Consider the following 17,423-nt stretch of genomic DNA (forward strand, 5'->3'; position numbering starts at 1 on the left):
CATGCATACTTAGCAGCATCCTTTTTTTTGGCTAATCTAAACTTTAACTCTGTAATGCTCGGCCAACACAAATGAAAACATCTCAGGGGGCAAAATGGTTCTTGGAAAATGTGCTGTGTGAGGTATTTTAGTTACAAAATAAAATGCTGATTTTACAGATGCGTTTGTGTAAATATGTATGTTTAAACGTGGACTGAGTGAAACAAACAGTAGGTTTAAAGATGGCTAAAAATCAAGAAAAAGAAAGTTTTGAGTCAGCAAAGGAGATTATTTTCTCTTCACTTCTTCAAGAGGGGCTAAAGATATTATGCCACTGTATTTTATTCAGGCTGATATCAGCTCAGTTTTTAAAAAACAAACAACTGATCTATAGTGTTGACTAGTATAAGGAAATTCACTTATTTATTGTCTTTAAAAAGCACTGACTTATTTTAAGCTCATAATTGGCACCTCCCACACAAAGCTTCCTTTGAGCTAATATTGTTCTATGCAGGTGTAGCTGGAGCAGCATGTTAGTACGAGGCGTCAAACCAGACAAAAGAGAGAGAAGCTACAGGGCTGTCATCAAGGTGGAAAGAGACGATGACTTTCACCACAGGAGAGGTTGAGACTATTCAAGTGCTCGAGAGAAAACAAGTTAAAGATGGCTGAAGGATGAAGAAGCTGCTCATAAAATTAGAACCCAGAAAGTTCGAGATTAACATTCGTAAGTGAGCACTTATTCTAAAGTGACTTTATAATCAATTACTAAGGCGAAGAAGAACTGTTCTGTTTTAAAAAGAGGACAACTGCAAGGACACGCTCACTGAGTATGTGTGTGCTTAGAGTGTGCTTATTCAGAGGAGCAGACTGGTATGAAGAAGCAGACATGCAAACAAAAAAAGGTAAATAAATCATCTGAATCCAGCTGTTTTTGTTAGAAAAAATATATTTCTCAAAAAGCTAGAACATTTTTTTAAGCTAAATTAGGTTCAAAGCCAAAAAGAGCACGTCTTTGTGTTCATGTGAACCCCTCTACACACAGCCGAGAGTATGCAGCAATGACTGCAGTGCAAACTCTGGTAACAGAAAACAACTTTTAGCCAAAACATCAGAAAAACTGATCCAAACAACCTGAAAACTCAGCACTGCATTCACTCAGGTCCGCAGCAATACACCTGGCAATTTACAACTGACCTAATTCTCCATTTTGAACCACGAAGGATCAATTCTCACACTCTTGTACGCCACAGTAATTGTGGCTTTCCTATTACACATCTAGGTCTTTTTCTACGGAAAACTAGCTTATAAAATCTGAAATAACTGACAGTGGCTGAAATGTGCATTGCTTTACTTGAAAGGCGTGTATAAGAGCAGGAACATTTACCTCGTACTCCTGAGAGAAGTGCAGACCATCGTTGGCCTTGAGTCTCTCAATGTGGTCGGCCAGGTCACAAACAGCGATGGGAGGATGTTCCCTCATCCCTGCAGAGACAGCGAGAGTGGTGAGTGCCGTCCATCACAGACACACATGCACAGAAATGTGTGCGCACACAGAGTGCAGATGCATGTTGAAGGCTCAGTGTTAACTGGTCGCAGTGATATGAGGTGACAGTGAGAGTGCTGTGTGCTGAGCAGAGGGATGATGTCTGGCTGTGCAGCTCTTCAACAGCATGCTGTAACCACGCTGCAGATGAGCACCAACTAGCATGCTGATTGGTTAAAGAAATCCCATAAAGCAGTAGGTGAGTGGGAAGGTGGCTGGGGTGCAAAAAATACAGCATTTTTAACTGATGTGGTCAAATATATATGTATATATTTTAACTTAATGGTAGATGTATTGCTTTATTAAATTAGATAGACAGTCTACATTTAGCGCTAATGAAACCCACTTGGTGTAAAATAGCTGACATGGGCAGGTCATGAGAAGAGAAGGTGATGGTGATAAATGGGAGGTCTCTACTTCTAAAGGCTTCTATGTAAAACAGAAAAGGGCACCAGGCGGGAATGAAAGGAAACATTAGTAAAACACAGGAGGATTGAAAACTAACTTGGAGTATTCGGGCAACTGAGGACACTGGAACCTGTGTGGGAAAGATGAGGCAAAACCAAAGCACAGGGGTCAGTTAGGACAAGAGGACACAAGGAACAGTGAGGAAGGAGCTGCCCTACTCAGCAAAGACTTAAGAGACGCTGAACACAACTTTCCCAGATGGCTAAATAACATTTAAAAGAATTTAACATCAGTTTCACTGTAATCAATAAACTGACTGTGCTTCGTATCTGTTTGTTCTTTGGTTTCATTTGAAGTGGTCCGACTCAGCTGTCCATTTTGGGTTAAACTGGGCTGTCTCGATCCAACATTGCTGTTATTAGCACCTTTGGATGTTTGGTTCTTGGCACTCTTACATCTGTGTTTAACCACAGCTGCCAAGAATAAAACGTCTCCCTTTTTTCATTTTCAAAATGAGGATTTCTTTAGGCAAGGAGCATTAAAGCCTCAAGAAGCTCATCATCTTACTCTTGACACTTAAAGGCCCTTACCCCTGTGTTTGAAGGTCCTTCATTCCCAGTGAAGTATACTTTACATATTTGCTAAGGAGATCTTAATGCAAACGACATTCTTTTAGACACACGTTCATCGTCATCTCACAGACACATTGGTTTAGGTTGGGTGTGATCAATGACTCTGTAACAGAGTCATTGATCACACCCAACCTGAAATTTATTGTAGTGGTGATTTTCTCACTACTGTCCCAGAGAGGAAAAAACAGCTGAAACCAGAAGCATATGTACCAATATATGTAAGATGCATTTAAAAAAACTTGCAGCCATAATAAACCAGCACAGTATCTGTTTAATGCTCTGGAATGAGATGTTTACGTCCTGGAACCTGTCTATGCACAGCAGTAGCCAACGTTTAGCCAACTTTTAGCTTTTTTTGCTTTGTTCTTATTTGCTTTAAGTCATGATTGTATTAAAGTGGTTTTACTGTCCCTGTGCCAATAGGAACTTTGTCTTTTCACTTTCATTTAAACAGCAGCTTCAGAACAGCTGCTCAGACTCTGGCCAAGATGGCTGCTTCTAAAAGGATTTGGGCACGATAACCAATCACAAGACCTCAGTAACTCACCCGAGTAATAATATAGTGAACGTCTTTTTGTTTTTTGCCAGTGTTGTAAAATTATTGCAAACTTAATTCACAACTTCAGTCTTTGCTACATTACGAACAAAATCATTTGGGTAAAATGAATGCTTATTGAACCTGAAATTGCTCGTTGTGATAATTTAAACAATATATGTCATATGTGCTGAATGATACCTGGAACAACAAAACAAAAACCTTCATATTTAGAAGTATGGGTCTGAAAGCAGCATCATAAGAAAATCTGTCACAATTGAGGCTGACCTTGGTGCTGTGGACTGATTGGACTAAAGTCTAAGTTTGATTTTGTGCTAAAGCAAGAAATATGCAATAAATACACTCGACATGAGATCAAAGGTGTTGTTTTAGTTATTGATTTATGATTGCAGCAAATGGGAGAGCAGATCTACTTTATACAGTCCAACCAAGATTAAGATTATGTTGCTGAGAGAACTTTCATTTCCAACAGTGCTTGTTTTGAATAAAATAACTCCAAAATATTACAAAATGGTGCAAATATTAAGACTAAACATGTGTAACTACATGAGAGCACATTGATTAGGTGTGGCCTAACATCGTTGGGCGTGGCCTAACAGTTGAAGAGTGTCCATTTAAGCTACGTGCTGCAAAGACGTCAGGTTGCAACAGAAGCAAAAACACTGAAAGTTTGGAGCGTTTTTGGAGCTTTGATCCAGCGCCTCTGCATCCTCATCTACTCCAATCTCATCCATACTGTAACCAAAATAGCAGCGTGTAGCATAAAATAGAGGCAATCATTAGTAACATGTAACAATTTTATTAACTCGTCACTATATGTGAATTCTGTATATGTGAATGCTTAATAGAAACACTAAAACTTGATGTTGTTCCAACAAGACTTTTATGGTGATGTGTTTGGTGCTGAAGAAGAGATTTTCTTTTTCAGATACAGACTCGTGTTTCCTTATTTTGCTCTGCGCTTTCTTCGGTTGCCACAGATGTCCCAGAATGAGCCTTGGTGGGAAGTTACAACGAGTTTGGCCGCCATTATCTCAGAAGGGAGCAAATTAAAAAACAGCAGAAGCAGTGAGTACCAGCTCGTGTCTGAGTGCGCCTTCAGCCCTGATTGTTTCACAAGCAGGGCAAAAATAATTAGCTCAAGCTGAAGTAGTAACATGCTCAGAGTTCGAGATCATGACCAGACTTGCATTTATTAATGAACATAGTCTTTAAGCACACAAAGCGTTGTTGGTCTTTTGTGTTAGTGTATTCCTGTGTGAATGATTTCCCTTCATTGATAAAACTATTATAACACTTTTTAAATCTGTGGCTTCTGCAGAGTCAGTTTTGTGTTTCCTTGTGTTTTGCATTCATTCATACCATACCACCTTTATTTATAAAGCACTTTAACATAAAACCAGAGTTCACAAAGTGCTGTACATGCTAAAAGCATAAGTAAAGAAAATTAAAATGAGATAAGATAAAATAAATAACTAAAAAACTAAAATAAATTGAAACATGTCAAAACAAATTGAGTCAACCCCTCTAATCAATGCCAAAGGCTTCAGCGAATAAATATGTTTTAAGAAGACTTTTAAATTCAGAGAGAGAAGAGGCCTGCCTAACATGCAAGGGTAGATCATTCCACAACTTTGGAGCAACTACAGCAAAAGCACGATCACCTTTAGATTTATACTTAGTTTTTGGTACCATGTTTAGTAGTTACTACGTTATCATCCCTTGTGTATCATGTTTGTTTATGTATTCTTTGAAGCTTTGAGTTGTTTCTGTGTTTCCTGTTTGGTTTCATTGTAACTTTTTGTTTATTTCTTTAAAGTTGTGAACTTTTTGCACCCTTGTGTATCTCTTGTTGTGTTTGAATTGTAGCTAGTGTTTAGTTACTGTTCTCTGTTATTTGAGTTTAGTTTCCTCACAGTTGCCTTTGTTCAGCACAGCTTGTGTATCGCGGTCATCCACCGAGTTAGCTCCTGTTGTACTGCTTTGTGTTTATTTGTACTTTCCCCGTCTCACTGTTTTGATCGTCTGCACCTCTGTCCCAACTGTCTCCAATCCCTTAATCACTCCATGTGTATATATAGTTCTATCTTTGCCTCAGTCTTTCATGCATTTCCTTCTGTGATCTCGTGAGCTTGTTTGGATTATATTGTCTTTAAACTCTGCGTCAGCTTCGTTGAGTGGCCTTCTGTTAAATCAGTCTGCCTACATTGTCTGCATTGGGTTCTTTAACCTGCTTTAGCTCCTGTCTCTTCAAACCCTGTTCCCGTTTCAGAAACCCTACGTTCTTCTGATTGGTTAACTAATTGAAAACTACTGAGGGACAACACCCAGTGACTCATACTGGATCAAATCGTCCATTAATTCCACTGCAATTCATTTAGAAGGTGCACATGAGGCTTACTGCCCTGCTAGACAGACATAAATGGAACTAAATGACAAATATTTAAACTGGAGAAACCTCTAGAGAAAAAACAATGATTATACAGCACGAGTCAGTAGTTTGGACTCCAACCCAAAAACTGCAGATTATCTCTGTGGCAGCATTTGTATTTTATTGATTTAGTTCACCTGATGGCCTTGTCTGTAGAGTGATATAAGGAAGTCCATGATGGAAGTAGAAAATAAAATGAAAAAGCTGTGTGAAGTTTAAATAAATTTATATCATTACTTGTTTTTTGTTTTTTTAACATTATCATGTGTTGTATACACATTATATTAAAGAGGGAAATGAAGATTTTCATAGTTTAATTCTGTTACCTGATATGAACCTGGAAATTCTACAAAAGTAAAATGGCCCCGGTCACCCGAACTGACAACTAAAAGTTGTGGAGCGTTTCCATTTTATTGAAAAAAAAAGAGATCACAGTTTGACTTCATTATCATGATATCATCTGTCATTTTTTCCAGTGTTTTGTTATGAGTAACGTCGAGGCCACCCAGCGTGCAGAGGTTGTCAAGTGAGCTGATGAATTTATGCTCGAGTAAACAACATCTGCCAAAATCCCTCCTGCTGCTGCCACCACAGGTAAATGCCACCCATCTCAAGAGAGAAGAACGTGGACAAAAAAACAATGACATACTTTATGCTTAAAACTTCCCACTGAAAGACAGGTGGGAGAAAAGGATAAGAGAAGATGCTGGGAGGCGTAGAACAGATGAAAAACAAAGCTAAAAATCAGTTAAACAGTCAGATGGGAGAATGAATGAGGACACAAAGAGACGATAAAACAGAAAAACAGAGCTACAGTATGCATGCAGACTAAAAATATGAAAACTAATTGTTTATAAGTAATTCTTATGGGAATAAAGGGTTACTAAGTTACTGGGACAAAGTCCTCGCTAGGAGGTCAGGGTGAATGGACAGCTCAACGATCACTGGATGTGAAGACATTCGATTTCCCTTTTGAACATCTGAATAGAAATATCTCACTCTAATTGCTTTCATGGTAAATTTAGTCTTTGATTGCACAATCATACGGAAAGAAAATCTAAGGTTTCATGCATCAGGCCATAACTTACAAATTTAGCATCATTCTTATTCAACAAAAACTAAGCCAAGGCAAAGCTTTCTGAAGATTTTATACTTCATTCAGGTTGAGGTCTGGGCTTTGACATCTTGGTTATTTTCTTTTCTCCTAACAGATTTGCTGGTGCTCTTGTTATTATTCCCTTTCTTCTGTGGGCCATTTTCATCCAAGGCTTCCTGTAGCTGTTGGACAGACGCTCTCAAATTAGATAGAAGAGATCATGTCTGACATAATGACTTCAAGGTGTCCATGTCCCAGCTCATGCTGCCATGTTTAAAGAGAAGAGGTGTAAAAAAGGCCACACTTGTCAGTCAAAGTGATGTTTACTTTCCAAATTAGTAAATCTAAACATATAAATAATTTTTTGTGACATTATGTTCTAAGTTGAAACCATTGTATAAGTTTTGTTGTTCAAATTTAGATGATGAGGAAATGATTAAGATGTAAACCTATAGGGGGTGGGGCTAAATAAGTATATACTTCTGCTTACTCCTTTTCAATCAACTGCGTGGAATAATATTATGAAATGTTGGTGACTGTATATGTTTGAAATAAAAATGAACTGAACTTTAACATTTGACGTGCTTACCGAGTCCTGTAGACCAGAAGATGAAGCATTTGCATTTTTTGCAGATTGCACAGTTTGACCTTGTGGTGAAATTGAGACTTGCACATACTGGGAAGACTGGTGACTATTTTGAATGTTTCTCCATTTGACAATAATCTTTGTAACTGCAGAATGACTTTAAGTCATTTGGAAATGGTTTTATATCCCTTTCCAGATTGATGGGCAACAACAAGATTTCCCTGAAATCACTGCTGATGTCTTTATTCTGTCATCTTTGCATTTTGTGTCAACACACCTGAATGCTCCAGACCAGAAAACTGTCAAAACCTCTGCTTTTATACACTTGCTCATCAAGTGCAGTTAATTAGTAGAACCTGGCTGCCACTTGCACCTCTTTCCATGGACACTGTAAATATGTATTTTATTCATACAGCGCTTCCGCATTTGTCTCTGACGAATTAGTAATGATGTGTTTAAAACATCACATGTTATACACTGCCAGTGAAAAGCTTGAACACCTCCATTTTTCCAGTTTTACTGCAATTCAAGTTGTTCAAGTCCAATGAAACGGTACAAAAGGTAAGAGATGAACCGCCAGAGGTTAAAAGGTTACAGCAAAATGAAAAATAGTGTGTATTTCACAATCATACAAAAAGTCCTTTTTTCAGGGAACACAAAACGGGTGAACACTTTAAAGCTGTTCTGCAGGAGGCTGATCAAGCCTCGAAAGGTGGTGTTACTGATTTCTGCAGGTGTTCTGGATTAAAATAAAAGCAGTGTGCCACACATTTATGGGAACCTCTGCAACAGATATGGGAACAACTTTGATTTCTATTGTAGAAAGAATGACACAAGTGTGTTCAGCTGTTATCAGCCAAAGGAGGCGACTGTGATGAGTCAAAGCGGAGAATACATTTTGGTCTATGTGGTGAGAATAAGGCACGGCGGGACCACAGATCAACATTCAGAGCCATTTTATTTACACTTCTCACCACGAAACAACACCACACACACCTGAGTCCCTGTGTTTTAACTCGGCGGGTGTGATTACGGATGCTGAGCAGGTGCGTCCGCCCTCCCTGCACGGCATCGCAGACCACGCCCCACCACAGTCTATAAATTGATTCCAAGATTTCTTGCTTCCAATTGTTTATTTGTACTATACTTTCATTTCAAAGTGCAATGAGACAATAAACGGCATAATTTTCAATAAAAACAGGAAAAAGTGGGGTTTTCTGAAACTTTTGACCAGCAGAGTACTTATCTAATTTTAGAACCTGGTACAGACCAGGTGATTTGGTTTTATTATGTCCCGATGCACACAACCTTAGAGTGTTTACATGCTTTTTCACATGAAAATTATGGATGGAAATCAGACATTTTTCTCAGAAATAAACATCAGACTAAGCCAGCTGAAAACTGTTTAGTTATAGACGGACTTCCTGCCTCCAAAAACATGCATTAGGAGACACGGCTGCCCCAGAAACAATATGCCACCCAGGCTTTAACAGCACGATAATGAAGTTAACAAAATGCAGAAGTATGATGTCTCACACACACTTTGTTTTAACGCCACGTTTTCAAAGTAACGGAGTAAGGGAATAGGAGGCAGTGAATGAAATCACTGTGACAAACATGAGTGGGAGTCAGTTTTTCAGTTTTGCATCAATAATTAGCACTAGATGTTTAAATTCATGCTAATATATGGCCCTCCTGACAGTGTGTGTGGTGATGGCACATTTTTAATTAAAGTATGTGATAAACAAAATGGTTAGATTAACTGACTGTCCAAGAAATGTGATTTATTTGTTACGTTGCATTCATTACTGGAATGAATGCAAAGTCAGTCAGTCTGTGTCTGAGCAAGGCATTCTTAAAATTTCACCCCCAACCAGCCTGAGCCTGGTTCTGCCCGAGGTTTCTTCCTGTTAAAAGAGACTTTTCCCTCCCACAGTCGCTAAGGGCTTGTTCATAGGGGGTCGTCTGATTGTTGGGATTGTGTCTTTACCTAAAATATGAAGCGCCTTAAGACAACTGTTGTTGTGATTTGGCTCTATGTAAGTAAAACTTAACTGATGAAATTAAACTGAACTAAAAAAAAAAATCTCTAAAATCACGTTGCTAAACTTGCTAACTTAGGACTCCACCCTCTCATGAAAATATCACTTCTGACGTGAAAAGAACAACAACATGGAGACAAAGTGCCAAATATGAATGAAGATATTTTCTAAAGCAGTTGTTTCATGTTCTTGCACAGACACTAAAACACAAGTTTTAAAACCGTGTAAGTCTCATCCAAAAATGACTGAGGTGACACTGATACTTGAGAAACTGAATCTGACAGTTAGTTGTCACCTGTCACCTCAAAAACAGGATCCTTCATTATATTTCTGGGTGTCAATGGATTCAGTAACACAATCCTTCAGTGATAATTTCTCAGCACCTTTAGAAACAGAAACTGGATGCAACTGGTAAAAATTTAGACCTCAGTAAAAGGCTGTTTATGGGGCTGAATGTTTGCATGTGCATGTGTTTGTGTGTCCATGCCTTGTGTCTGATAGTTGAGTCTCCTCATCTCCACAGGATCTGACGAGTGGGCCAGCAGCGAGTCCTTCACTCCTGCCATGTGCTCATCCTTGGCTGGAGACGTTCGTTTCCTGGAGAAAAAGCAAAACCAATTTAACGTTACATAATGTACCAACAGGCCAAATGGGTATTAATGACTCCGAATGAGCAAATTTCTAAACTTTATTTTCTGGAAAATACTGGGAAAAAAGAATCTGCAACAAGCTACTGTGCAAAAAACAATAAGGATTACACGTAATTTGAGCATACTTTATAGATGATGAAAAGCGTTGTAGAATGTCTGAGGACTAAAACTTTGGCTGCAAGCAGTGTCCTCCTATTTGCAATATTGAGCTGGTTTGCTCTGACTTTTCAATTTTATAGGAATTTTAATGTATTTGTTTTAAATTTTATTTTATGGCCCAAGAAAAGTTTCTACTAAACAATAAACACAGACTTAAAATCAGTAACAATATAATTCCTGAAACAGACCAGCAACCTAAAGTTTACTCAGTCACTTGACCCTGGACTGGATACGTGAATAAAATCTGTCGATGGGTAACAATGTGTCCAGTCTTGGTTCCTGATTCCAGGGTTGCACAGAATTTCAGCTAAAACCCACTGAAAGACGACGCTCAAAGACGACGCTCAAAGACGACGCTGAAGGCGCCATACCAAGCATCAAAAGAACATTAAGAATTGATTAAAAAGCGAAAGGTGGCGAGCCAGAAAAATACATCCTGTTATAGCTCAATTTGGTTGAAAGGGCATCTTTTATTTCTCAGCACTTCTAAACTCCTTAGACATCCAGATGAGTCACATCCAGACCCTTCTCTGATGACACAGTTTTCCAAACAAAATGAGTGAAATCAGTTCAAATGTTAGTGGCTCATGTTGGTATTTATTTAACAGGGCTTTATCATTAGTGAAGTATCTGTTGTACTTGGGAATATTAAACGTGTAAGTATGACCTAATATTTACAGCATGCTACTGAACTGCACAGTAGAAGCTTTCTCCATTTACTTTTCAAACACTGATTTAAGATCATCAGCTGCCTGTTTCAAAGATTTTCAGACACACCTGATTTGCATAAAGTAGCCTCGACCCAAACTTTATGCAAATAAAGAGTGGGCAACTCAACACCCCCTCTCTGGAAATGTGGCGATACGAGACTGCATTGCACGGCTGCTACACAGACAATGAGAAATGCAAATGACTCCTTTAAAACAGAAATATGACACTAAAATTCATCTGCTCAGCTCAAACAGCTATAGCCCCTTTAAATGAACCGTTAATTTGCATTCCTTAAATGTAATAACTACATTAGGGTTGAAGTGCAGGCAAACCTGAGTGTTTCACCTTGAAACAGAACGTCCTTATATTTAAAACATCTCTTGATAAACGGATATTATACATATTTTATACATTTTGAATTAGGGACTGTGGAAAGTAAATGGAGCCCATACATCATCAATCAGCCCACGCATACGTGACACATATATTCACAGGTGTGTATTCAGCATGATTTTTGCAGGTAACACAAACAGGAGAGTGAAATGCCATTGTGATGTCAGTTATTGCCTCTTGGTGATATCAGGATTCGATTTTTCCATGTCTACAATTTGTTTTGAAGGCTGCTTCTGCAGGTGTGTGAGGGGCTGAGAGGTGAAGAAAGCATGAAGGGAGAATTATTCTGGAGGGAAAGATCAGCCGGATTTGTGAACTCGACACTCGACACAGAGCTGAAGAGCAGAAAACAGACGCACAAAGAGACAAACATGCTAAAATGTAGTCTCACACGCTGACACTGAAGACACACATGCTTAGAGGGGCAGTCAATTGAAGCCGATATGCCTGAAAACCAAACAAAAAGAAGACAGCTCACAGACACTGACGTGGGGCTGTGATTTGAACGTGTAACAGAAACAAGTATCTGTCACTTCAAATCATCACTGTCAGCAAATGTAGACACGTCTGACCCACAAAGCATGTTTACACAGCATGCACGATGTGCAAGGGCAGGCAGGAGAGGTTGGAGGGTGGGAGGGTGGAAACAGACAGGAGCACTAACCTTTCTTGTTTGCTGCATCCACAGAAAGTAGGCAGACAGTTAGCAAGGAGGAAGAAACAGAGAGGATTCATTTACAAGTCGTCAGAGGACCTGACAGAGTTCATTGCTTCACCTCACAAACTACTCCTTCATCTCATCTTTGACCTGATCTCATTTTCTAATAAAATCTGATGTAGTTCATGAACAAAGAGAGAGTGTTTTTAATATTTCTAATGATCTCCACAGAGCAACCTGGAACAAATTACTGTAACCTGAATGGAAGGCTGGTTTCACAGTCTGTGGAACGTGATGAAGCAGCCGTCTCCTCTAAACATCAACCCACAGTGCTGAAAGGGCCAAAAACCAAAGTTCTTCTAATGGTCATTGGAGACTGGCTCTAAAAGCCAGCCAAGAGTCACAGACTCCCGAGTGAAAGTGTCGAAGCTTACAGCAGAAATAAACATGTTTACAAAAAACTTCCCCTCTTCATAGCAGCCGTGTGGTGGATGAATTTGTGTTTTTTATTTTGTTAAAGCATAAAGTCTACATGAGGGGTTGGCTGCGTTTATTGATAGGTGGAAGGTGACGCAGCAGGGTGTAGCTGCTAGGCTTCGTCTCAGTCCATCTATCTGCAGTATTTGTGCTGCTGGTGAGACAAATCCTGTCTTTTTCTTTTATTTGGAATGAATTAGCCGATGGCTGTGAATTGGACCTGTATAGTTTATGAATGCAGCATGCTAACCTAGCCTCCTGGCTAAGCTAATAACAACACTGCACCTTCTGGTCACTTCTGGGTCATAAACCCATGGCTATCCATTTCTATGGTTGGTATTAATTCCAACTTTTGCATCAGTTTTCCCCTCAAAAAAATTTGTAAGTGAAACTACCAAGCAGCCTCTTTATATTTCAGTTTAGCATGCATGAGTCGATATTGGTATACATAAGCTAACTGTGTTGAAAACTTTTCTTGTGACTAATGACCTAATTCAAGTTTCATGATTTTCAAAATAAATGGAATCATGTGAGGCTTACAGTAAAAACACACCCAACAATCTAAAATACCCCTTAATTAGACGCACTTAAAGTCTTAGTAACTCTAAGATATCTGAATATGTCAATATTAGTTAAAAATGTCACCAAGTCTTCACAATCTCAGGCAATATTTATATTTGTATGTATTTTTTACCTAACTAAAAAAAATTGATCTTGGAAAAACAAAGGATTTTGTTTGACGTTGGACTACAGCAAAAGGAAGAATGAGGAAAAAGACAAAACAAATTGTGCCTCTGAGCAGCGCAGCAGCCATATGGAGGCCCTCGTCAGCCCAGTCAGTAACTCCAGATGTTTGACCCAAGAACAGCAAGCACGAGCCAACTGTCAGGCTTGAAGAGCAGGGCCGCGAGGTAGCTCGCAGCACCTCCCTCCCATATGCCATGGAGGACCTTTGCCTTCAGGCCGGCTCAAACAAGACAAATGTCTGTCTCTATTCTAGAAAATCTTCCACTCTGACCGTTTCCTGGCACTCGGTTCTAATAAAATCTTCTTGTCATCTGTTGTGCTGAAGAAAATGCTTCAGGTCTCTCTGTGGACTCAGCTCGATGATATGAGGAGGAACACAATGAGCATGTACTGCCTCCAAGGTTTACCAAAAGTGTTGCTTCTCTCACAACAGATGACAAAAAAGGATCATCTGTATCCTGATGCTTCTGTTACTTAGTTTCAGGGAATAAAAGTGTAATTTTTTTTTTTTTTTTTTACATCTGATAGTTTGACATGTAAACGTTTTTTTTTTTTAAATAAAGTTTATAAAAATATATATGAACAAACTGCTCTGCTAACTGAAATGACAAAGCGGTAACTAGAAAAAGTAATTTAGATGTGAGTGTATTCCATTTTTTGTTATTTCACCAAAATGCTGCAGTGAGAGGATTCAGGAAAAACTAGAAAAATGGATCTTTCTAGTTTTTCTCCTCTGCTCACATTCAAAGTCTTGAACTATCAGAGCGCCCAGTGACGTGACACCATGGTCTCACTCTCAAATACCAACTTTAAAGCAGATTACTCACAAGATGGAGAGGAAATGGTGTCTTACTAATTTACTTCATTTACTTTGCTTTTTGACAGAGCTTAAAGCTGGATCGAGTGACCCTGAATTCACCCTCCACAGGCTTCCCATGATGCACTGAGCGTTTCTCCTTCTCTCACCATTTGTTTATAAACCATTTAATTATGAGTTATTATTAACCTCTGTCTCTCTTCCACAGTGTGTCTTTTGTCCTGTCTCCCTCCCCTCAGCTTCAACCAGCACAGCAGATGGCCCCGCCCCTCACTGAGCCTGGTCCTATCAGGGGTTTCTTCCTGTTAAAAGGAAGTTTTTCCTTCCCACTGTTCATGGAGGGCCCCTAGCTGCTTACCCTAACCCTAACCAGTCTCTGTATTACTATAGGGTCTTTACGTTGCAATATTAAGCACCTTGAGGTGACTGTTGTTGTGACTTGGTGCTATATAATCTTAAAAACCTCATATTCATATTATCCCAGTGAAGCCCTTCCCTCTCAGCCTGCAGGCTTCTTTGTGGTTCATAGAATCCCTTAAAGTAGGATGGGAGACAGAGCTTCAGATATCCTTCCTGTGGATCCAGTTTGAGTTCAGGAGACAAACACCCTTTTCACTTTTAAGATCATACTTAAAATTTTCCTTTTTGATAATAAAGAAAAATTAGGGCTGAATCAGGTCATCTTGAACAATCTCTTAGATATGTCACTACAGGCTCAGCCCGATGGAGGACTTCCCATCATGTATTGAGTATTAGTTTTCTACTGTATTGCATATCATTACATTTCGTCCTTTGTCTTCCATAGTTTAGGTTCTGTTGCTATCTCTGTGCGCTCGTTTTACCCTGACACGTTCCATAAAGCTGCTGTTTCCTACGCCTGGTTCTGCTGCGATCATTTCCTCTTAAAAAGACATTCTTCCTTCCTACTATTGCAAATTAGGGTATGTACTAAAACTGATTAAAATCATATTCAGTCACTGATAGATCCACTACATTAATTTAATAATTTAGCATTTTAACAAAACAGGAACCTTTGTCTTTACTTGAATATTCACTGAAGTCAAAGCAGTAAAGGCCCTGTGAAGGAAAATGTTAACAGAAATTAAAATGTGCTTGTAAAAAACAGTGTTTTCAGTATTTTTATGAGTCTGATGTGATCAACGATTAATGTTTTCTGCATCTGTTGGAGGCGTCACTCCAAAAATAACCAGTGTGTGTCCTCGCAGTGTCCGCTGTTGCGTGTGTCATACTCACCTTTTGAAGAGTAAAATAGCGATGACTATAATGATAATCAGAATGACTGCCAGCACCGGACCCATCACCCACAGCATCTCTGGGTCTTCTTGTGGTTGTCGAATAACCCCACTGATCTTCACCGTGAAGGGATCAGAGAAAGGGCTGGCTGCAAATGTCCTCTGCTGCAAACGAGAAGGATTCAGTCAGTTCACACACACACTTGTTTTCATATCTCAGTGAGGACATCTCATTGGCATAACGCTTTCCCTAGCTGCTCACCCTAACCATCAAAAACGAGTGAAAAACCTGACCATAACCTAATCCTGACACTAAAACCACATTTTGAGCCTCAAAAATGCCTTCAAACTCACGAGGACGGGGATTTTGAAGCCAGCGGTCCCAACCCCTGGTCCACAGACTGGTACCGGTCCGTGAGTCGTTTGGTACCGGGCTGCGAGAGTTGAGGCTCGGGTGTGAAATTTATGGTTTTCAGGGGTTTTAATCAGTTTTTATCATTAGTTTTATATCGTTTGAATAAATCTTCTTTTTTTTGGTACCGGTACTGGTTTTATTTCGTTGTATTTATCTGTGACACCTTAAAGGCCTGTCTGTGAAAATATTGTCGGACATAAACGGGTCCGTAGGGTCCGTTGGGGACCGCTGCAACAAGTGACTGTTGATCCCAATGTTCTGTCCTCACAAAGATGTCTAAACATCATTTTATTTCATGAAATCTTTTTGCTCATTTTAAACATGTTTTGAGAAAAGTTGAGAGACGGGCAACAAAAGGCTGGAAAAGTAAGTGGTACTAAAAAGAAACAGCTGGAGGAATATTTTGTTAACTGGTAAACAGTGAGTAACATGAGTGGGCATGAAAGGAGCATCTTAGAGTTTCGAAGAAGTAAACACAGTGAAAAAATCCCTAAAAAAACAAACACCTAAAACAACAGCATGACTTCATACTAGAGGAGTCCAGTGTTGAACTAGCTTAAGTGCAGTCCAGACCTTTCTGGAGCATCATGGACCGGAGCATCTACAGTCCTATATCAGACAAGAAGGGGACGTCATTCCTCTTCCTGTTTTCTGTGTTTCACCATGAATAAAATCCGGATTTATGAGGTTTGCAAATCATTGCATTTTGTTCTTGTCACACAGCTCGCCAAGTTTTTGGGGATTTCAGGTATTCACACCACAGCGTCCCTTTTCAATGCAACACATCTATCAAACAGTCCCGCTGGTAGTTGTGCGATGTTTTAGGAAGAAAATAAGGGGACAGTAAAAACCATTGAATGGAAATAACTTGTGAATATTCTTAGAGCTAATTACTGGCTCTCAGGGTGGTTTTAAAAAAAGTTCCCTAGAGGTAAAGGTTTCATCTAGTTTTTACGATACAATATCAGGAGACAGTCTGGGTCAACACAAAAACAACTTAGATAAAAATTAATTTTATTCTTAGATGTGAGCGTTTTACTGTTTTCTTATTTGTTGAAATTAAATGGAAAGAAATTCTGGCTAGTTTATGTCTCTGTCTTGTATATTGGCAGTAGGCTGATATAGAGGTTTGTGCTTCATAGCATGAAGGTACCTTTGTTCCCCATGTGTGCAGTGACGTTTATTTCTATTCCAGTTCAGTTTCTATGACTAATATGATTACCCCATCACAATAAAAAACAACAACAACAACAACAACAACAACAGAAAACACAATCATCAATAATTAGAACACAAAGAGGCATTTGTTGTCTCACTGAGGAAAAAAATAACACTATACAAACTGATCTGTTTCCCAGTGTGTGGCAAACATAACAATATGCTAATGGAAACTCAGTTTTGCACTCTTTTGGATAAGTTTTGTTTATTCTTGCTGGTTCTTGTTAAAACTCTAAAATATCTTCGTGGTGCACAGAGTTCCTGAAAAAGCTCCTGAAAAAACCCAAAGAAAATCCTGCATTTATTGCATCCATGTAACCTGCATGAAGCCTTTTTATTGCTTTTGTTGAAGCTTTACAATATTTTGTGGTACAGTCCCCCATCGATCAGAGGAATAATGTGAAACCTGTAACAGGACTATCCATCACATTACCAAAAAACTTCATGTAATTTAAATATTTTAAACTGTGAAAACATTTTGATTCAATTCATCAATTTAAAGATTTTAAGCAATTGTAAAGCAGGATTCCATGTGGGAGTGTAAATGAGGTTTAAACGATAACAGGTCTCTGCAGGTGAAGGCAACTGGTTATCTGTAACAGCTCCTGGAAGGCAGCAGGTGGAGGGGATGGGGTTGGGGACAGAGGAG

The 17,423-nt window shown here is 39.1% G+C and overlaps 1 protein-coding gene across 12 annotated transcripts in view; it reads right to left on the reverse strand.

Moving 5' to 3' along the window:
* ptprfa (protein tyrosine phosphatase receptor type Fa) overlaps window positions 1–17,423 on the reverse strand; it is a 376,185-nt gene that overhangs the window by 32,390 nt on the left and 326,372 nt on the right. For 5 of the 12 annotated variants that reach the window (XM_085382135.1, XM_085382134.1, XM_085382129.1 and 2 more), the window contains 4 exons: window positions 15,143–15,306; window positions 9,764–9,873; window positions 2,031–2,063; window positions 1,367–1,464 (listed from right to left, as the gene is read on the reverse strand). In XM_085382135.1, coding sequence (XP_085238261.1) covers window positions 1,367–1,464; window positions 2,031–2,063; window positions 9,764–9,873; window positions 15,143–15,306 — 405 coding nt within the window. The remainder of the gene's footprint in view (window positions 1–1,366; window positions 1,465–2,030; window positions 2,064–9,763; window positions 9,874–15,142; window positions 15,307–17,423) is intronic. The other 7 variants (XM_085382136.1, XM_085382133.1, XM_085382131.1 and 4 more) reach the window with 3 other exon arrangements.

This window comes from Rhamphochromis longiceps, linkage group LG15, assembly GCF_057381845.1.
Source record: "Rhamphochromis longiceps isolate RC_006_pf linkage group LG15, R_longiceps_female_GT1.1, whole genome shotgun sequence".
Lineage (NCBI taxonomy): Eukaryota > Metazoa > Chordata > Actinopteri > Cichliformes > Cichlidae > Rhamphochromis > Rhamphochromis longiceps.